General features: G+C 42.9%; 1 protein-coding gene and 1 long non-coding RNA gene across 6 annotated transcripts in view; one reads left to right on the top strand and one right to left on the bottom strand.

Moving 5' to 3' along the window:
• Positions 1-1,056: 1,056 nt before the first annotated feature.
• On the bottom strand, positions 1,057-1,735 carry LOC131909481 (uncharacterized). The gene is made up of 2 exons (XR_009378863.1): positions 1,385-1,735; positions 1,057-1,298 (listed from the first exon to the last, which is right to left on the bottom strand). It is a non-coding gene; the product is annotated as an uncharacterized LOC131909481 (long non-coding RNA).
• Positions 1,480-21,823, top strand: part of Fsip1 (fibrous sheath interacting protein 1) — a 128,170-nt gene continuing 107,826 nt past the window's right edge. For 2 of the 5 annotated variants that reach the window (XM_059261126.1, XM_059261125.1), the window contains exons 1-7: positions 1,480-1,688; positions 5,211-5,343; positions 6,698-6,878; positions 8,793-8,941; positions 10,081-10,174; positions 18,909-19,010; positions 20,147-20,271. In XM_059261126.1, the coding sequence (XP_059117109.1) occupies positions 1,594-1,688; positions 5,211-5,343; positions 6,698-6,878; positions 8,793-8,941; positions 10,081-10,174; positions 18,909-19,010; positions 20,147-20,271 (879 nt within the window). In that variant the 5' untranslated portion in view covers positions 1,480-1,593. The remainder of the gene's footprint in view (positions 1,689-5,210; positions 5,344-6,697; positions 6,879-8,792; positions 8,942-10,080; positions 10,175-18,908; positions 19,011-20,146; positions 20,272-21,823) is intronic. The other 3 variants (XM_059261129.1, XM_059261127.1, XM_059261128.1) reach the window with 3 other exon arrangements.

Below are 21,823 nucleotides of genomic sequence, written 5' to 3'. Positions count from 1 at the left end.
GGTGCCCCTGGATTTCTTCAGTTACATCTCTATGCAGGCTGCTAAGGGTTAATTCTCACCCAGAAGCAGAATATTTTCTTCCATGTTTTGGATTCCCAAACATTAAGAAAAGGGGGATTTGAAAAAAAACCTCAATTTCCTGAGAAGTACAGGGAATTTTCCTGTGGAACCGTTAACAGTGAGGACAGCCTGGAGAAACGTTTCTCTGGGGAAAGGCGGCAAACTGGAGGGCAGGGAGGGTAACGGTTTGATCTTCTGGGCCTGTGGACATTGTAAGGAGTCTAAGAGAAATGCAGAGTCATGGGGAGCCAGGAGCGGAGGACGGGCAGGATCTGACTGAGGTTCTGAACATGCTGCAGGCTACTGTGCTTCAAGTATACAGGAGGTGCGAGGGGGGTTCTAACCAAAGGAACTACAGGTAGATTATTGAAACATCCAGTTGAGAGTGGGAACACTGCAGGGCCGAGAAGCTTGGATTCTGACACACTGGAATGAAGACGGGTAGGCAGCATTTATAACACACGTTGGAGGAAGAGGAACTGAGGATGACACCGGAGGTGCTGAGCTGAGCCTGGGAGGGGCCGCAGGGAGGAGACTATGGGAAAGTGGTTTGATTTTTCATCTGCTAAGTTTGAGAGGGTTCTCACACAGCTGAGGGGCCATGCCTTACTGAGGTCCGATAAAGGACTGGGGTTGAAGAGAGACATCTGACCTGCAGATAGAGACAAAGGATCAAGAGCATATAGATGGCATTTACAGCCAGGTTTTTACACCCCGTCCAACCTTAGATTATAGCCGTGCTCTTTGGGCAACTCAATGTATACTCATTTGTTCTGATGAAAAAGACTTTAGAAATACTGTACCTGCCCCAAAGCATGAGGATAAAGGGCTCTGGGTGTGAAAACACCGTGTAAACAATCAAGAGCCATTCAGACTGGAACGCAGCAGGTGTTGGAAAGCACTGGGATGAAGAAAAAAAAAAACACCCGTTTGGTGATCCAGGCAGTGAGTCCTTATGCACTGCGCAGAGAGAAATTATGAGTGATTATGAAGGTGTAAAAAGCCATTGTAACCCGTTTTTACTTTACTTCAGCCCAGTTTTTTACAAAACTAATACACACACATACACACAGCTCTCCAAACTTGACAAGACTTTCACATACGACATCTCTGAGCGGCACATCAGTCTTGCAAGAAGGGGATAGTAACTGAGCTCTGAGAGGACAGCTGGCCTGTAGGACATCCTAGTGGCTGGTCAGAGCCATGAAAACACCGGGATCTTTGCTCCGGAGTCCAACCTGAATATGAACAAACCATTCCTCAGCTAGAACACGCCCTGTAAAAGTTTTAGGACGGCCCCAGCTCCGCAGCCTCCCACACCCACCGCTTCAGCGGTCTTCCTTGTAGTTTACGGTCCCCAGTGCCCATCTCTGATGGTACAGCCCTTTACACCTATCGCGAGACCGAGATCCTCGCGCTTCTAGTTGCCAGGGCAACGGCGTTCTTTGAGGCAGCGGGCTTGGGACTGCTGCATCTTTATCTCCACAGAGGCGGGGGTGGCGGGAAAGACCCGTCCCCTTCGAGGGGAAGTGGATGACGCTTGGGTGTCAGCGGCGCCAGTCGGTGCCTAGGCGTCCAGCCTTCGTTCCCACCGGGAAGGTGAGGGACCGCACGGACCACGGGCAGAGGTCGGTAGCTGTGCGGCACAACCGAGAGGGGACCAGCGGAGTCCTGGCAAGGCTGGACTCGGGGGAGAGTGAGGACTGGGTCCCCGGGGGCGGGGCCACCGCAGTGGGTGTGGTCTGTCCTCCCAAACCATAGCGGGGCGTGGTTACAGGGGCGTGGCCATGCCTAGGAGGGACTGTGGAGTCTCCGGAAAGTCGTGGTCCCTGCTGGAAAGTCTTTCTGCATTAGTCCATCTTTCTGAACCTTCTTGCCACTGAGGTCTAGAGAACTAGTCAGTAGCGTAGACTGTAAACTGCACATAATCATGACACAGAGAATAAGAAAATAGGAAGAGGGCCGGTAAACACTGGCCTGGAACTCAAGTTTTTCTTATGATGGAAGAAATGTAAACCAAACCTATAGGTAAGTACCTTTGGAAATCCGTCAGGCTGGGGAATATGAATAGGCTTTTCAGACAACCAGACTGGAAGCAAATCTAGGGACACAGGCAGTTTTGCCTCAACAGAGCAGATCATGTACTAATTACATGAGCTGATCAAAAAAATGGTATAAAACTTTGGCATTTATGAGCAGTTATTACCATTAGAATCTGGTCACATATCTTCTTCATTGACCATCATAAGGTGACTGATACTTTAATTTTGATTCTTTTAATACCCTAAGAAAATGTGCATTCTATATCATTATATGAGGAAATGTATGAAATAGGAATTTCTGTTTGTTATAGTTGCTCTTTTCATTGTAGGCCTACAAAGAGTGATTACTAATAACCACACAACAGAGTCAATATTAGGCTGTTTTGAAATCTCCTCTGCCAAGGAAATGAATCCATTGTTTTTCAATTTTGCCTTAGGGCAGAAAGCAGCCACGTTCTTTGTCAAATGTCATAAGAATATGCTGTAGCCCTGTTGCTAGTATTGTCCCTGGGACCTCTTGAGGTTTGTGAGCCTCCACAGTCTACATAGCTCTCAACACTAGTGTCTTCTAACTTCCTACTAGGATGTCCCCTTAAGCCCACTTAGAAAGTTCCATGGTTTTCCTAGTCTGGAGTCCCAGTCTTCCAATTCCTCCAAAACACAGTATAGTCAGGTCTGTCACAGAAATGGCCCATTCCTTGGTACCCACTTCTGTCTTAGTTACTTTTCTGTTACTGTAACAAAGGACCATGACCAAGGCGACTCATAAAAGAAAGCCTTCCACTGACTTACAGTTTCCAAAGGTTAGAGTTCATAATGGCAGAGCGAAGGCATGGCAGCAGGAACAGCTGAGAGCCGCATCTTGATCTGAAAGTAGAAGGCAGAGGGAGCTAAGAGGAAGTGATGAGTTTGTTAAAACCTCAAAGAGCTCCCCCACCTCCCATCCCCATGAAACATCTCCTCCAATAAGGCCACACCTCCTAATCCTTCCCAAACAGTTCTACCAATTGTGGACCAAGTAGTTAAACATTAGAGCTTATGGGGGTGGGGGGCATTCTCATTGAAACCACCACATGGGCTTAGTCCATCGTTGATTTCTTTGCAAACTATCCTTGTGTTTTCTTCTGACTCCTGGAAGATTGCCTAACCATTACTTTTGACATTAGTTTTTATTTTTATCAAATACTGTGGTCCAAATGTTAAAGTATTGTGTAACATTCACAGTGGACGCAATAATAGAGCAATTCCTGGTCACAGCCTCAGGAGGCAGCCATCTTGAACTCTGAAATATTATGCTTAATTAACTATTGTTTGGCTTTATCAATTTTTAGATGCCCTCTTCAATTTCCTATTACAATAGACTCTTCTACACCCCTCCTTTTGGATACTGTTCCCCACCTCCGTATACTCAGTGAAGGCATGGTATTGGTTAAGTCCATACTCAGTGCTCCTGTAACTAAGAACGCATTGTTTGGTTGCTTTCTTGTGCAGCTCTTCATTTTTCATTAGGAACTTCTGTGTGAAAAATGATTTCTTAAACACACAATACATCTGTAAGATCCCATTACAATGGTCTTTATTCTGATTTCCAGATGGTCAAATACACAGATAGTCTGTCAGTTACATTTTCTGTGAACCATGATTTATTTGATTTGATATGTTTAGGAGGGAACATTAATAGTAACAGACCAGCTTTTGAAGCAAATGGAAAGATTTCTGGGGTCTTTTCGCTGATCCATGTCACAGATGGGTCCCTGTGCCGTGGCCTTTTTTGACGTGTATTATATTGGCTCTGCCACATGCTTCCATCTCCCCACTCCTCTCAAGCTGCAATAAGTCCTTCTTGACAGGATGCTAAGGGCATGGAAAAGACATTTGGCCTTTTAGTGACTTATGCTTTTCGGTGGTGATGTGATGGGGCCAGGGTGATCCATCATCCCACAGTAACAATGTCAGGCCCTTCCTGAGTGAGCCCCAACCCTTTTACGGAGTGTGAATAATGTTGACATCAACGCCCTTTTCAGTTGCTGAGTGGGAAGAGCTGACCAACTGCTCTCTGAAGTTAGCAGCAGTGGCACATTGAGCAGCTGGAGGCCACGCCGTATTATTTCTCAGTGTGCCTGAGAAAATCTTCAGCTTATTAATGTTTGTGCTTCCTTCTGTGTGCAAAGCCTCTTTGGGTTCTGAGTCTGTGGTCCACACACAGCATGAAGGACAGGCCACTTTGCGGAATAAGGAGGGACATTGCAGTTTCGATGCTTACGTGCAATCATAAGCATTTAGGAATGATTTGACCGAAGCTTCCATTCATATTGAAGCTGGATTCTCAGTTCCTTCTAGTTTCCAGTATGCATACTGTTCCACCACCGCCAGGCAGATCCAGAAGGGTCTTTATCAAAGGCCTGGTTTGGAAGGCTGTATGCGCAGGGTTTACCCTCTCCCTCCAGCTGAAGCTGTTGTGCCTAGGTTAAGCTAGTCTCACTTCCCAAATCCACACTAGACGTACAGTGGCGATGATGAAGACAGTCTGTGGGTAGAGTCTCATGGAAAGTCGTCAAAGAGGAGGTTGACAGAGTACAGCCAGCTAGTGCTAGTCTGTCCTCCAATAAAGAATGTGCGTTTTAGTCTCGTGTGCCACTTAGAAGCAGAGCTGTGGAGTTTAGGAGGGGAGAGCTGATTAAATGAGGAAAGTGCTTCAAACAGTGTGACTGATCTGGAGCAGGAAAGGCTGGAAGGGGGACGAGCCCAGAAGGAAGGAGCCAGGAGTCCCTAGCAGTGGGCCTAGATTGAGAGAGGTGTCCTTGGAGTGTTCTCGTGGGGAAGAGCAAGGTCACATGTTTCTGTTTTTGTTTTCCTGCATCAAGACAGTGAGACAGCATTCACATCTGCATTCCACTTCAACTGCTGTCAGTATCTGATGAGTAACCTGTTCTTTTGATGACATGGAAGAGCGCTTTTATATATATATATATATATTTATATTATATATATATTTATATATGACTTTGGTAGTGAACAGGTTGAGTAATTGGCTGTAAACATAAACTGATTAAGGAGCCGTTTAGACCTCTAAGTCACTTGCTTCTTAATTCTTTTGGCTTGGTTTAGGATGTCGATGGATGTTATAAAGGGAAACCTAGATGGAATTTCAAAACCAGCCTCTAGTTCAAGGTCCCGTCCTGGGAGCAGAAGTTCGAATGCTTCTCTGGAGGTGCTCTCGCCGGAACCAGGGGCCTTCAAGGTAATCTTCTGCTTGGAAAGGAATTGAGCTCCCAGTCACAATCGAGGAAACCACGGTTGTCATTAACTCCCATTGAAGTGTCATCGTTAGAGGCCGTCAGAGCGTATTCACAGGTTCCTGACTGCCGTAGATTGTTCGGGATGAGCACGCTTAGTTCTTTTTTTCTCTCCTCTCCACTGCTGGCTTTTTTTGGGGTATTTTTTTTTAAATCTGTGTTAACCTTTGATAAGGTTTATGTGTTGTTTGGCTTCATAAGGGAACTTTGTATTCCAATATCTACTATACACCCATTGACATTTACTATGAAAATGGTTCAGTATTTAAAAATAGATGGCTCAGAGGTAAAGTACTTGCCATGTACTGTGAGAACCTGAGTTCGAACCCCCAGAACTACATAAAGCTGGGTGTGGTAGTGTACATCTATAAGTCCAATGCTTCTATGGTGAGGTGAGGGGTTGGAGACAGGAGAATTCCCCAAAGCTTTGGCCAGCTAACCTGGTGTACATGGTGCCTAACAACAGAGACCCCATCTCTTCTCGTGAAGAGAATTGCAGACTTGTCCGTTTATTCTCAGTGTCACACATCTGCCTGTTAGATCGACACTAGGGCTGCCCATCGCTATGGTGGAGTGTTGAGCATGTGGGTACCTTCCAGTGGTTGAGGCTGGGGGGCTGGAGTAGACAGTCGTCCATGGAGAGAGTTTCTTTGAGAACTCAACTCTTCCTGGGATGTATTTACTGCATTGTGGCTTTCATTGTTCTGTGCGGATTTTGGAGTTTTGCAAACTAGTTTCTCTTGACCCATCCATGAATGTCCCTTTTTGCCTTCTCTCAGGAAAACACAGCTAGGCCAAATTGTTGTTTTCAAAATGAAGTTTGCTGAAGTGTAAAGGGAAGTTGAAACAAAATAGGAAACTAAGAATAACCAAAGTATATGAGTCTCATTAGACGTCTCTTATCAGAAACACACTTCATTCTAAATAGACACTTGTGAGTCATTCAGCTCTCTCAGCAGCAGGACGGGGGAAGGGACCGCTGTGGAGGACAGCGGAGGGCAGTGTTCCTAAGCATGGCTCTGCAGGGCCAGTTTCGGCTCTTCCCCATTATTATTTAAGATTGTGGGACAATGGTATTTATTTGGTAAAATATTAAATTTAATTTGCAGTTAAGTTGCACTTTGTTAAAGGTCCTACGTTTCTAGGAGCTCCCGTGCTAGTCTGTGTATTTACTTCTCCATATGTGCTTTCATTAATGTTACATGCTATGAAGTGTGAAGTTTTAAGGAAATGTGTTCTCTTTTTAAGTGTCTTTGAGTATTATATTTTGGAAATTCTTTTGTTGAAAATTGTTTTTAGATTGATATGGTAAACAAGTTGAATTCTAGTAAGGAGGGCCACTCGTCAAACAGAAGCATGGAAGACGGAAGAAACAGTCGTCCTGACAAGTGGGCAGGCCACTCTGAGAACACAAAACCAGCCCGGGAGGGCTCTGCCGAAGACCCGGACTTGACTCAGCAGATGGTCCCTGAGCATTCAGGTGGGATGATCACTGCGTGATTGGCCAGTGATAATTGCAGATACTGTATTTAAAGTATTAGAAGTCTATTTGTCAGCTATGTACAAGCGATAAACTAAAAAGGAGACTTGCTTTTGGTGAGAAATTAATCACTGCTTTTTACATATAAGAATATCGAGTCTTTAAATACATTTAGAAATATAACAAAACATGTTACTTCATAAAATTATTATTATGCTCGTATTGCATTCATTAAGGGGGAATATTTCTATATTGTATGGCATGGTTCATGGATCAGTTTTGATGGCTAATGTTGCAGAATAAGATGTGTTAGGTCATTTATAAATACCCTTTAAAGGCAATCCCCGTGATGATGCGTAATATTGATATCTTAAAAGCTACTTTTCTCGTGATATTAAATCAATTCTGGTCAGATTGAGTTAGAACTGCAGTTCTCAGTTGTGCTGTGCGGGACTCTGGGTAAATACCCCCTTCATCATGACACTGGGATAGATACCATTTGCGTTTTTGCCCACTGTATTGGCATTTGTAGTGATGGCCCAGAAGTAATGGTGAGTCAGCTGCTTGGACCTAACTGCCAGTACAGACCATGGCACCAAATTGTGTGGGGTTGTAGTTGTTGAGAAAGAGCTAAGGGAGTTGTTGAAATTAGCTGTCGGGCCCAGTTCCCAGTATCTATTTATATATTTTTTCATATTGTGTGAGTCTGTTCAAAATACCTGGTACGTGGGCAGGGAGCCTGGGAGTGCCAGGATTGGCAGCTAGAATTAAACTAGAAGCTATTATATTTGAAGTATGCAAGCAGCATCATTTTAGAAACCTCCTTATTAGGTTAATACTCTTTCTTGATGTCTTCCCTCTTTTTTCCTTAAAGAGGTAGAGATGTACATTATAGGCAGACATCACTGACTCTTGGGGCTTTCACTCAGCATGACGTACCGTTTTAAATGACCTGACCTGGGAAGTCTGAGACTTAGTACTGGAGCGCTGATGCTCATTTCAAGTTTATCAATTTTCGCAGGGGGGTGTTACCTGGTAGCTAAGTGCTCTCACTGTGAGTCAGACAAATTTAGGTGGAGCTTACTGTTTTGTTTACTAGTTTGACCACTTTGGATATGCATGTCATTCAGATACAAATTTGCCTCAGTTTACCAATTAAAAGGAAGAGAGGATGCATTGGGCTGCCATGAGGACTGAGCAATGAGGAGGACTGATCAGTGCCTGTGAGAAGAGCGCTTGGCACTCTTCCCATTGAGCAAGTCTACACATGGCAATCGCTGTTACTATTTTATCATTAGTTATTAGGTTGTCAGTTAATCCCTGAATGACGAAACTTCTAAAGTCATTAATTTAAAATAAGATATCACTTGTTATCGTCTTCTTACAAATATTTTTATGTGATTCAAAAAAAAGGAGAGGGGTCAGAAAAGGCGTGTCTATGGATGTGGAATACGTGGCTCGGGATGCGCTGTCCTCTACTGTATGTAGCTCTCTGGTACATGCCTACCCTTTCAGTTAAGTCTGAAACAGTTTAGAACAGGGTCCGTGTCTCGGTCTTTACATTTTGTTTGGTAGGTTTGGATGTAGGCAATCTAGCAGGATGAAGGAGAACTTGGGACTTAAAATCACAAGAGAACAACTTACCAGTGCCCTAACTTACGACCCCTTTGAAGGGTTCACTGGTCCCACTGTGGAATAGAGATAAGTGTCTGCCTCTCAGTGTGATTGGACAGTTATATGAAAAGACACTCAAGAAATCACTTTGTCCACGAAGTTAGTACTTGATACTAAGTGTATTAGGCGCTACCATTGGCCATAAGTATCGGCGGATGAGAGAACAAAAAGTAAAAATCAAAGCAAAACTTTGCTGTTTTATCCAGCTTCAAATCCATTTCTACCTTTAACGCAATGCAGGTGTTCTCGGGGGGCCAGATGTTCAGCTTCAAAATGCTATTCGTAAGATGCACAGACTGGATAAGATACTGGCCAAAAGACAATGCAGAGAAAAGGAAGTTAAAAAGCGAGGTGCAGAAATGAGAATGAAGCTGTGGGGGGAACTCAAGGTAAGAACTGTGAGTCAGTTTCCTCTAATAATAAGGAAAGTGTGGCCTGTGGTGGTGGTAATGTGGTCCTGCCTTATTGACTTATTTTGCAAAAGCAGTGGGCGTGCGTGCGTGCGTGCGTGCGTGCGTGCGTGCGATGGCTATTTTCTGGAACCAGGGACGATAATTGGTCTGTGACATTCCAGCCTTCTGGCCCTGCTCTGGCATGCTCGTTGCCTATGGGCAAGCCCAGCAGACCTCTGCTGCGGGGCTCACTCCCTCCTATGCTGCTCAGACTTTCCTGAGAAGTTACAAAACGGCTTCAGCCTGGGCCGTGCTCCCTTTGTCTCCCTGTTGCCACATTTCTGGAGCCCGATTTCAACTTTCCTTGGCCTCCGCCGGCCTCTTGTGCTCTATAGCATGGAGAGGTCGAAGCTGAATAAATGTTGGCACGGACTCAGTTGTAATTCACTCCTCCAAGGAGAGCAGCTGTGAGTGAGCGACCCTGTAGTAACACACTGCCGATTCTGAGGGCCATCCTTAGCCACTGGCTAACTCCGGAGCAGTGAGTAGGGACGCCCTTGTATGAGCTTCCTAGGAAGACTATCTGGGTGAACAGAAAACTGTGCCAGATGTAAACAAGAGGATGATTTTGTACAATTGAGCTGAAAAAGTGAATCTGTTTGCTTTCTGCTGAAACACAAAAGAAATTTTAATTTGTATTGAAATAAGAATTACAAATAGAAGCACAATAAAACGTCTTGAAATTTCAATTTGATGGGATACCTGTGGATAACTCAATATATACATATGTATGTATGTAATACAATATATGTGTATATATATGTATACATACATACATACATACATACATATATATATATATATGTGTGTGTGTGTGTTTGTTTGTACCTGTGCATCTCTCTCTCTATCTATCTATGAAGATACTTAAAGCAATGTGTATGTAAGTTTTTTCTGGGAAAACCTATTGATGGAATTTTGGAGAAACAGGAAATAATTAGCAGATTTCCTAGGTAAAGGAATGTAAATGACTGAACCTTCCTGTGTACATACACAGTTGAGAACTGGGTTAGATTAAGAATTGACTGGTATATTTACTTTCCTTTTTCATATTTAAACTTAAACTATTCTTCCATCAGTCTGCAAAAAATACTGAAGACTTGGAAAATGACGAAGAGTCGGAAAACACAAAAAGGTTTTTGTGTCTGACTTCGAAGTCTGCAGGAGCAGCTGGTGAGTAGAGGGAGGTCCCTAGTGCTCTTATCCAGGGGTGGCGTGTGCTGCCCCTGAGGAAATAATTGATCGTCTTAGGTAGGACTGTAGGAAAGTGTCTGAGGGTAGGTCTGTTTTAGTGTTTTAAGGGCTGTTCTGTTTTCAGGGGCGAGAGGGAGAGAGCAGAGGAACCCTGAAGCAGGCCCAGTGTGTCTGCACTCACTTCCTGTCCCTCTTGGATCCTCTAGATGCTGTTTTATGCCCTCAGTCTCTCCCTGCTGAGGTCTCACTACAGATCACTCAGTCCTGTGCAACCTTTTTGTAAAGGCCCATTGCTGGCTTACCTGCTGTCTCACAGCCCTTCTTTAGAGGCAGCCAGTTTTGCTTCTTTCTTTGCTTTTCTTTGTTTTCCCTCCCCCCTCCCTCCCTCCCTCCTTCCCTCTCTCCCTCTCTCCTTCCCTCTCTCCCTTCTTTTGCAGTAGGATAGTTTCAGAATCCCCTTTCATATGCCACATAGGTGGCAGTCCAGTTTTGTGTGGCCAGGGATGCTCTAAGCAGGGCCTCTGAGTTCTCTGAGAAGGCTGAGTTCCTTTTGTCCTTTACAAAGGGGATGTTTAACATTTCAGAACCCCAAATGCCTGATTTGGGGCTAAGGGAGGAGTTCTGGCGGAGGTGTGGTTTGAGGGAGAATATCTCTTCACACTTGTCCCTTTGGGGGGGGGGGTTGAGGAAGGGTAGAGGGGGCGGCAGCACCGAGAGCTCAGAACCTTGAGTGATTAGTTTTTTTTTTTCCCAGTAAAGAATTTCTTTTATTGTTTTCAGTGTTTCTGCTGAATGTTTATTTCTCCCATCATGCATCTTGTCTGTGATGGACTAGCATTTCAGTTTATGGCACTTTAATGTTTCAGATTAAAGCTTTAGGTATACTCATTACTATTGAAGTAAAAAGAAAATGAAAATGTCACCTGATACTAAAGACAATATACGAGAGAAGAATAAACAAATAAAAAGAAATACGATTATATGATGTAAAATATAAATTCTAAAATATACTAATACATATAAGTATTGTATATTTAATGTATTTGTGAATATAAATTTTATTATTAATTCACATTGGGCAACCTGGTTTCCTATTTTATAAACTGTGCAGAGCAGTTAGGGTTTACAGTGCCCCCAACTGTTCTCCTAGGAGTCTGGGTGCTCCATCTGCACTGCCCCCTTGATATGGAAGGACTGACTTCTTTGTAAATGGACTTCTCCAAGTCTCTACTGGCTTAATGAAAGTGATAAAACATACACTGGAAAAAAGACAGCCTATTAAATGAATGGTCCTGGCAAAACGTGATAGCCGTCTGCAGAAGAGTGAGATTACAACCATATCTCTCACCCCACACAAAAATCAATTCAAATCAGACCAGAGACCTGAATTTAAAACCAAGGCACTGAAGGTGCCAGGGACAACACTTGAGGATAGAGGCATAGGAAGGAATGTTCTGAACGGAACCCTGGCAGCACAGAAAATAGCTCCAAGAAATGACACATGGGATTTCGAGAAACTGAAAATGCTTGATGGGCCCATGAGATGATTCAGTGGGTAAAGACACTTGCATCCAAGCCTGAAAATGCAAGTTTAACCTCCAGGACCCACAGGTAGGAGGAGAGAACTGACTCCTGCAAGTTGCCCTCTGACCCCTACATACCACACACACACACACACACACACACACACACACACACACACACATGCAATGAGCATACACATATATATATATACATATAAATTAAAAAGCTTGTGCATAATGAAAGAAACTAACTACAAATTGGACAGATAGCCTATAGAACAGTAGACACATTTTTTTGACAGAACAGATAGTTCTCAAAAGGAGAAATACAAATGACCAGTAAATATTTTTAAAAGCGTTCAACATCCTTAATCATCAAAGACATACACATTAAACCTATGTAGGTATTCTATCTAGATGAATGGCTGTCATCTAGAAAACATATGAGCAGTGCTGGTGAGGCTGTGGGGAAAGAGGAACTTTCTCAGTCTTGGTCGGAGTATAAACTGGTGAAGTCACCTTGGAAATTGGAGCAGAAGTGCCCCCAAAAGGACAACGAGAACTGTGCTACAACCCAGTGACACCACTCCTGGGCATCCACCCAGAAGATTCCATGTCCTGAATAGAGTACAGGCACACTTAGGTTTGCTGCGGCTCTATTCACAGTAGCAAGAAAATGGAATCAGTCAGTAGCTGTCCATCAGAAGGTGAATGGATAACGAGAATGTGGTATGTGCACACAATGGGGTTGTATTGAGCAGTGAAAATGAAGTTTTCAGGCAAAGAACCGATTTCCAGGGAGGTAGCCCAGTCTCAGAAAGACAAAGAGTACCTGTCCTCGATCATGTGCCGATCCTAGATTCTGATTTTCACACATGTGTGTTTATGTGGGAGCGAGTGTGTGTAGAGGCCAGGGAACTAGAAAAGGGCCCAAGGGAAGGGGAAAAGCAGCGTCCAGGGAGGCAGTTGGGGAGGGTAACAGAACACAGAACAGGAAAGCAGGCCAAGCCTCTGGAAGCGTTCTCAGTTAGCATTTCTTTCTTCCTGGCGTGTGTCAGGTTGGCATACACCTAGCTGGCACACTCCTATCCACCCGGAGTGTTCCTGTGTCCCTTGCTGTGACCGGGAAAGTGCCAGCTATTTGTACATTGTCCACTGGGTGGCAGCATCTAGTCGCAGCCCGTTCTTAAAGGAGCAAAGCTCTTAGCGTGGGACCTAGTTTGTCTTGACTTGGAATTAAACATCCAGAGCAAGTTCCTCATGATTCCCAAAGGTCTTCCCCAGTAACAACAGTTCCTCGGAGAGACTGTGTTCTGCCTCTTCGGCAGCTGCTCCTCTCTCTTCTCTCGTAGGAGTCTAGTCTTCAGCATTTCTCTCTTAGGCTGTTTGGTTTTATCCTTTTTCTTGTCTTCCTGCTATCCTTATTTCCCTGTGGTGCAATTGTATTAGTTATCTATCGCCACATAACAAATTAGCTTAGAACCTGCCCTATTAAAAAAACAAACCAGCAGTTCTGCCCTTAGAATTTCAGCCATCTTGGAGGAGTGTGGCTGGGTGATTCTGACTAGGTTTCCTCATGACACAGGTAGGTGGTCGTCTGAAGGGGCTCCTGGAGCCCAAGGTGCTTCTAACATCACTCATAATACTTCCTGGAAGATCTTAGTTCCCTGCTCACCTTTGGCTAGCCTCTTAAGTTCCTTATGAATTCCACGAATTCCTCTGTAGAATATTTACTAATAAACAAGGCAGCTTGTATTCCTTAATACAGGAAATACGTACTCAGTAGACTGGGTTCTTTTTAGCATTTCCATGATTACTAGACAACATTAATGAGAATATGGTGTCTCACATATTTATTATTATTCACATATTTATTATTCACTCGTTTTATGTAGCTCTTTGCTATGTCTACTTCAGGTAACTACTTCAACGTATTTTCACAAGTTCTAGGTGATATGGAGAAAAGATAGACTTTTTATGAATTTATGATTAACTGTATTATAATTTATAATTATACTCTGTTATGTAATATTTTATAATTAATTAGATCATGTTATTCATTGTGATTATCTTTAGTTGTATGCCTTGGATCTTGTTAATTTTGAACTTATTAACCAGAAAAATGTTAATTTTTGTGTCTTCAATAATTGTTCTCATTCTCAACACTAATGAAGACTTAGTGTAGAAGATTATGCAGCCCATTTCAACAGCTAGTTAAATTATTATAGATTTCTTCATAAAATTAACATTTTTAAAGTAATAGATTTAAATAATGAATCTATCTGTTATTCCTAGGTCAGTGCTTCTTGCTTATGGAAGATTATTCTTTTAATTGGTACTGATTTGAATAGCTGAATTTATTCAGAAGTTCTGTTCTCTAAAGCAGGAGTAGAGGCAGAGAGATGACTCAGTGGGTTAAGGTGCTTGCTGCCAAGCCTGAGCAACTGAGTTCCATCCCCAGAACCTCAGGTTGTCCTCTGACCTCCACATGTGCGCTATGGCGTGAGCGTGCCCACACATCTATACACATCTATGCACCCAAACAAATAAATGAGAAAGGATTAGGTTTTCTGTATATATGTGTGTGTGTACATGTGTGAACATTTCTATGTGCATGCCCGGATGTTGTAATGAGAGGGTGGGAGTAGTGGGTGTATGTGCTTAGATATATTAACTTCAGAAAATCAGTGGTCATGGCCACCCATTTATTTCTATGCTTTGAAACAGTTTACAAAACATGGGGATTATCTGTTCCCCCAAAATCTGAACGATTTCACTGGGAAACCCATCTGGCTCAGGTCGTCTCTTGGAGACCATTCTCTGACTCTTCTCGGCTTCTCTCATGTCCACCCTTGGAGGCCATTCTCTGATTCTTCTCTGCTTCTCTCAGGTCCGCTGTCCTCCCATTTGATGGTTCTTCTGGAGTCAGTTTGGGCAGGAAATTAAGAAAAAAAGTAAGCCTTTTAATTTTAGCAGAACTCCAAATTCACAAAGAAACTTACAAGGATGGTACAGAGATTTTTTTTTTCTGTCTACACCAGCCCATCAGGGGTACCTTTCATGAGTGTGGTATGTTTGAAGTGAACCAGTACTGGTATGATCTTATTAAGCAAAACCCAACTTTATTCACATTTCTTTAATTTTTGCCTAATGTTCTTCTCCTGTCCCAGGATCCCACTCAGGATACCACATTATATTAGCCCTCATGCTTCCTTGTCTGTAATGATCTTGGCAGTTTTGAGGCACACTGGTCTGGCATTTTGTAGCATATCCATCAGTTGGAATTGAGCTCATGATTTCCCCATGATCAGACTGGATTGCTCACTCTTGGGAGGCAGATAACAGAGTTAAGGTGCATGCTCATTATGTCACAGTGTTAACATGCGTGCCACCCTGTTGATGTTGATATCCCTCCCCTGGCTGAGGTAGTGTTTGTCCGAGTTGTAAAGCCATTCCGTTTCCCTCTCTTCCAGCTGTAGCTTTCATGAGGAAGTGGCTCTGTACAGTCTCCATCTGAGGAGTGAGGAGCCATGCTTTGCCCCACTGAGAGCAGAACATGGGCCTACACTATCCTGCGTTGTTCTGCAGGGAGAGTTGTCTATTTCTCTCTGACTCACTCATTTGTGTCAGTACTAGACTGATGTCAGTGGATTTTGACCTTATACTGTGAGTTGGATTGGCCCCACTTCCCATCTGGCTGTTGGATGGTCTCTTAGCTGGTATCCGCGTCCCTTTGCCCCTGCTGTCACTGTGGGGTTTGTCTTGTTTCTCGTTTCTGACTCTTCTATATTTCCCACCCGAGTCTTGAAACCAGCCATGTCTCCAAGGAGCCTGATTCCTGTCACTGGAGAGTGGTATTAGAGTCAGCATCTGGGTGCCAGGTGGAGTTTCCTCTAGGAAAAGAAATGTATGTGTGTATACTAACCCATTGTGCATGTGTCTATAAGTATGCCTTTATGTGGCCGTTTCTGTATGAGCTAAAATTGAGTTCGCACACACTCATGTGTCTGCCTGTACTCCTTCACCCGACATGGACAATTGTGGTTTAACCCTCTTGCTTATCTGTATTCCAACGTTGAGAAACCTGTTCCCACCTTCCGCCATCTCTTTACTCACTTATTCAGTTGCACGGTACACAAACAGTATCGCTAACCCACAGAAAACACTTTTACCACCTGGAACGTAGTTCTCACATTTAGTTTCTGTTGCCTTTGGTCTTTCAGGATCCATTTTTCAGAGTTAGAGTTTTGGAGTTAAGCGGGCACCTTTTCATATGTTTCTATTTAATGAGATTGTGTTACTCATTTGTCATACATTTGGATTGTCTTGCCACATTTCTGCATTCCACATGCCAATTCCTCAATCTCTTAAGTGATCTTTTCAAAAGATCTACAAACATTGATTTTCACTCTTTATGTTCGGGTGGTAAATGCTTTTAAAAAAGGCATAGTGCCAACATGCACAATTACTGTATTATATGGCATAGTTTTACTGCCCATTGTGTGAACCCTCATTCAGCTCTCCTTCCTTCCCCAACCTTCTAGCTGCCACTGAATTTTACTCTGTTTATAGTTTTGCCCTTTCAAGAATGTTATATAATTGGAATTTTCAGTGAAAGCCTTTCGATTACATTCTTTCACTTAGAAGTATGTACTTATGCCTTTTGCTGACATGGTACATGTCAAATTTTTGGTTGTTATGAATAATACTTCATTCTATTGATAACTATCTGTTCTAGTTGCATTTTTTTGTTGTTGTGATAAAATACTCCGACAAAAAGCAATTTAGGGGAGAAAGAACCTTGGTAGTTCACAGTTCCCTGTTACAGTCCATCACTGGGAGGAAGCTTGTGGCAGAAGCTTGTCACATCACATCCACAGTGAAGGGAGAAAGGTGTACATGAACCATATTGCTTTCTTGTGCTCAGCTCCATTTATCTACTCCTATGGAGTTCAGGACCCCCTGCCTAGGGAATGGTGCTGCCCATAGTGGACTGGATCTTCTTACATCAATTAACTTAAGGCAGCACCCCCAGACATGCTCACAGGCCAATCCCATGTAGAAAATCCCTTACTGAGACTCTCTTTCCAGGTGATTCTAGGTTGTGTGAGATTGACAGTTAAAGCTAACCATCATTTGTTCCTAAGGATCTGTCAATATTATTATTATTGTTATTATTATTATTATTATTATTATTATTATTATTATTATAGATAAAGACTCTGACTGGAACCTGAGGCTCAGTGATTCATCAAGGCTGACTGCTGACTGGCTAATGAGTCTCATGGATCTTCCTGTCTCTGTCTCCCCAATGCTGGGATTACAACTATGCACCACCACTCCCAACTTCCTTTGTGTGGGTTCCAGAGATTGCACTGAGGTGCTGTGTTTGTGCAGTGGGCACTCTACCACCTAAACTATCTTTCCAATCCCAAAATGTTTCATTTTAGTGAAAAACAATTTATCAGTTTTAACTTTGTGGATAGTGTGTGAAACTTGTTTTGTTTTGAGTCTCACCATGTAGCCCTGGTTGGTCTGAAACTCACTGTGTAGGCTGTCCTCGAACTCACAGAGATCCAGCCGTCTATGCCTCCTAAGTGGTGAGATTAAAGATGTGCACCACCATACTTAACATGCTTTTTAAAACAAAAGATTTCTGTGGCACAAACTGGCAGATTCAACATGTCATCTTAAGTCACCGAGGAAACTGATTTTTAAGATTGTTTTAGGGCTAGGAAGTGGTGGCTCATGCCTTTAATCCCAGGACTCAAGGAGCAGAGGCAGGTGAATCTCTGTGAGTTTGAGGCCAGCCTGGTCTGCAAAACAAGTTCCAGAACAGCCAGAGCTGTTACACAGAGAAACCCTGTCACAAACAAACAAACAAACAAACAAACAAACAAACAAACAAACGAACAAACAAAAGATTGCTGTGGGAGAACATCATGACCAAAAGCAGCTTGGGGAGGAAAGGGTTTAATTCAATCATACTTCCAGGTACATCCATCATCAAGGGAAGTCAGGGCAGGAACTCAAGCAGAACTGGAACCTGGAGTCAGGAACTGATGCAGAGGCCATGGGAGAGTGATGCTTACTGGCTTGCTCCTTGTGGCTTTTCTCAGGCCCACATGCATAGGGATGGTACCACTCATGATGGGCTGGGCCTTCCCATGTACTTGTCTATAAGCAAACCTTAGGGAGGCATTTTCTAATCTGAGAGTCTCTCTTCTCAAATGACTCTAGCTTGTGTCAAGTTGACGTAAACCTAGCCAGGACAAAGATATACAATGATTAAATTGACTAATATGAGAACATAAAAAAATTGCAGTCAAACAACGTATGTTGAACATTGCAAAGTCCTATTTTCTTCATGGAGCTTAGCTCAAGAGAAGAATGCTAACTTCCACGAGTCTCCCAAATGTACTCTCTCTCTCTTTTAAATTAAAAAGTGTGTGTGTGTGTGTGTGTGTGTGTGTGTGTGTGTGTGTGTGCAGGTCGATGGGGAGTGCATGCCATAGCTCACGTGTGGAGGTAGAGGACCCTCCATCTTTACTTGGAATGGAGCTCAGGTCACCAGGCTTGCATAAAGTGCCTTGGCCCATGGAGCCATTTTTCAGGCCTTGTCTTTTCTTTTTCTGAGACTGAGACTTATGTAGCCCAGACTGGCCTTGAACTTGCTGTATCTCAGACGATGACCCTAAACTCCTGGGCCTCCTGCGTCCTCTCCCTGTTGCTGAAATCTCAGTTACCTGCTACCGTGCCTAGCTCAAAGACAGTCACTAATGGCCGACTGTGCACTTAAAATCTTCAACTTGGAGGCCTAAAATAAAACAGAAAACATAATTCTGTTACTGAGTGTGCACATTGTCTGTATCACAGTCTGGGATCTGCCTAGGTCATCGGTAGAGAATGGTGATGCTCTAGTGGGCTCTTGTGCATCTAGGAAGTGCCATCTTGCTGTCTTGTCTAGGGAAGAGCTGTCTGGCTGTCCTCTGCCCTTCATTCGTTTCTGTGGCTCCTGTGATGATGACTGCCATTTCAACTTGGGAGTGACTTTTTAAAAAACAGTTGGTGTGTGTGGAGGGGATTGAGGAATAGTAGAGGAGCATTCAATCCTCTCTCTCTCTTCAGCTGTGTAAATCATTTTGTTTTGTATAGATTGAACAAGTGCTTTTTTTCTCTTTTTGTGTCAGGAGAGCCTTTACACTGTGAGTCTGAAGACACCTTCTTCTCGGTATTTCATACTCAGATTCCTCCAGAAAATTATGAAAATTGCGTGCAGACTATCAAGAAGGGTATGTTTAATTTGTGTGATTTATATAGATTGCCACAAGAGGATGCTGGATGTATATGGAAATAGCCATGGATGAAGGGGACTTGATATAATTTATAGTAATGGACAGATATAAGTAGCTAGAGTTTAAGGTGCAACATAAAGGTTGAGGTTGTAGCTCAGTGGCAGAGAACTTGTCTAAGACATGACACGTCCTAGGTTTAAACACAGCGTTACAAACATATGTGGCATATAATCCGTTGTGAGTGGACCCAGGTTAAAGTTACCGATGGAAACTTCATTATTGCACTCTATTACTGGGTGTTTGAAATTTTGCATGATAGTTTTTAAAAAGTAGGCTGTAGACTTCCTGTTCCTCTGGCTCTTAGAGTCTTTTTTCACAATTGTAATTATGTAATCATTTTGAATTTTTCAATACTAGATTTTACCTGTGATGTGGAAAAAAATGAGCCGTTGATCAAAACAGAAAAGAAACCTTTTTCAAATACAGAAAGGATTTCCTCTTCCATAACACTCTGAGCCTCAGGTGCAGGAGTTGTCTTGTAGATGTATCATTTGGGGTTGAACACCCCACCATCATTTGTTCTCTGCATTTTGATTGGTTGTGAGAGAGGGAGAAATAGTTTTTTTTTTCAGGAAAGAGCCTCCCTATTGGTTATCCAATACCAAGTGGTCAGCCCTGAAATCATATCATACAAGTAACTTTATGTGGACTGAACAGGTTGCATATAAATGTTTATATATATATATATATATATATATATATATATATATATATATATATGTCTCAACAATTAAAGGAAAAGAGGCCATGATTTGAGAGAGACAGCAAGGCAGGTACCTGGTGGTGGTGGTAGGGGTTGGAGGTAGGAAAGAGAAGGAGGGAAATGATATAATTGTATTTTAATTAAAAAATTATTTTAAAAAGTAGGCTGCCACTGATAGAAATCTGGCTTAAAGAAGATGGGGAGAAAGTAAATCTAAAACAAAGAAAGAGTCCATATTGTGTTTCTGGGTCAAGAATTTAAAAATTATTTATTCTATATGTGTTTTTAAAATATATTTTAATGTATACTTAAAATGAATTTTTAGTATGACTCACAATTATGAGATCATCTTGAACTTTTTCAATACTAGATTTTACCTGTGATGTGGAAAAAAATGCTCCACTGATCAAAACAGAAAAGAAACCTCTTTCAAATACAGAAAAGATTGAGCTTAGGAGTAAACCCAGCCAGGATTTTATTAAGCGAAACATTGAGGTGGGTATCTCACGATTCAAGTGACAATGTGGGAGTGTGCCGGGGGCAGAGAGGGTCCCGGTGTGGGATTTATTCATTGTCTGTCCATGTGTGAGTGTGGGTGGTGCATGTGCGTGTGTGCATATGTGGGTACACACGCCTGTGTAGGCTCTCTAGTCTAGTTACATCACATCACCCATCTTACACTGCCCCATCTCCTTCTATCCTAGTCTGTCTCTTTCAAAACTCCCAGCTCCAACTAAAATTTTCATTCAGAAATAGTCTAGTTTCTGAGATGGAAAGAGCTTTGAGCTGTCCTCCAGATTTTAACTTGCACATCAATAAATGTGTGTGTGTGTGTGTGTGTGTGTGTGTATTTATCGACTCACTTTTGTTACAAGACTAGATATTGTAGCGACTGTATTTACAACTTGGAGTGGAAAACGTTCCTGGCAGAGCAGCAAGCCTGGCTTAGAGACCAGCTGATAGTCTACCTCCCTCTAATCCCCGCTCTGATCTCCTCTGGTCCCCACTCCTGTCCCCCACTGTGATATCCCAGTGCTTGGTCACTATCCTTGATTCAGGGGTTCATCCTTGGTGCACCGCAGTCCGGGCAACCCGATTTGGTTTGTCTTTAAGGCAGACACAGATCAGTTAAGAGCACAGGGACTCCTTTATTAGCCCAGAATGCTAATTAATTAATCTACAAGGAACGTCTGTGGGGGTGGACAGACGCTCACAGTGACTGCTTGGACAGCTCGTCAACTGGGAAACCATGTTGATAAAGCATCAGCAAGACGAGAGAGCTGAGTAGTCAGCTCGGGCCTCAAGCTCTTCTCACAGCTGGAAAGTCATCTTGGTTCCCGAGTCCATCTGCCACGGCCAGGCTGGGCTCTGCCAGGCCGGGCTCTGCCAGGTCGGGCTCTGCCAGGCTGGGCTCTGCCACTCTCCGTCTTCTGTGCTCCATGTCCGTGTAACTTCAGGAACCCATTTCCACCTTCATCTGCCCTCGTCTCTGCTGGCCCATTGGATCCTGATGGACTGTTTCATTTTCCAAGAATAGTGGAGTTTTCTCTGTTTCCAAGTTCTTGCTAATCCGCACAATAGTTTCAATTTAGATTCCCCTTCTCTCCTTTTAACAATATCAATGGAATCTTTATTTAAATGCCTTATATGATATTCTAGAAATTAACTAATTTATTTTTGAGATAAGGTCTCATGTAGCCTAGGCTGGCCTCATACTTCGTGGGATTATAAATATGCACCATGATGCCCAGCTTTCTGAGGTGCCAGAGACTGAACCAAGGGCTTCATGCATGTCTCACAAGTCCTACCAACTGATTTATATGATCAGCCCTGACATTCTAGAAATTTATAAGCAGTTTCACTAAGTGGATGGGCGGTACCAGAAGTATCCAAGAGTCCGTCTTGGTGTCTCAGCCAATGTTTTTAGGCTTCTACATCTGCATATCTATATCCCCTATATCAATATATCTATGCATCTATCATCTGTATCTATGTATCTGGAGAAAGAAGTTTGAAAGTAGCTTACATTAAAAATTTTTTTTTTATA

This window comes from Peromyscus eremicus, chromosome 4 (genome assembly GCF_949786415.1).
Source record: "Peromyscus eremicus chromosome 4, PerEre_H2_v1, whole genome shotgun sequence".
NCBI classification, from domain to species: domain Eukaryota; kingdom Metazoa; phylum Chordata; class Mammalia; order Rodentia; family Cricetidae; genus Peromyscus; species Peromyscus eremicus.
This window is presented reverse-complemented; position numbering and strand designations above follow the sequence as displayed.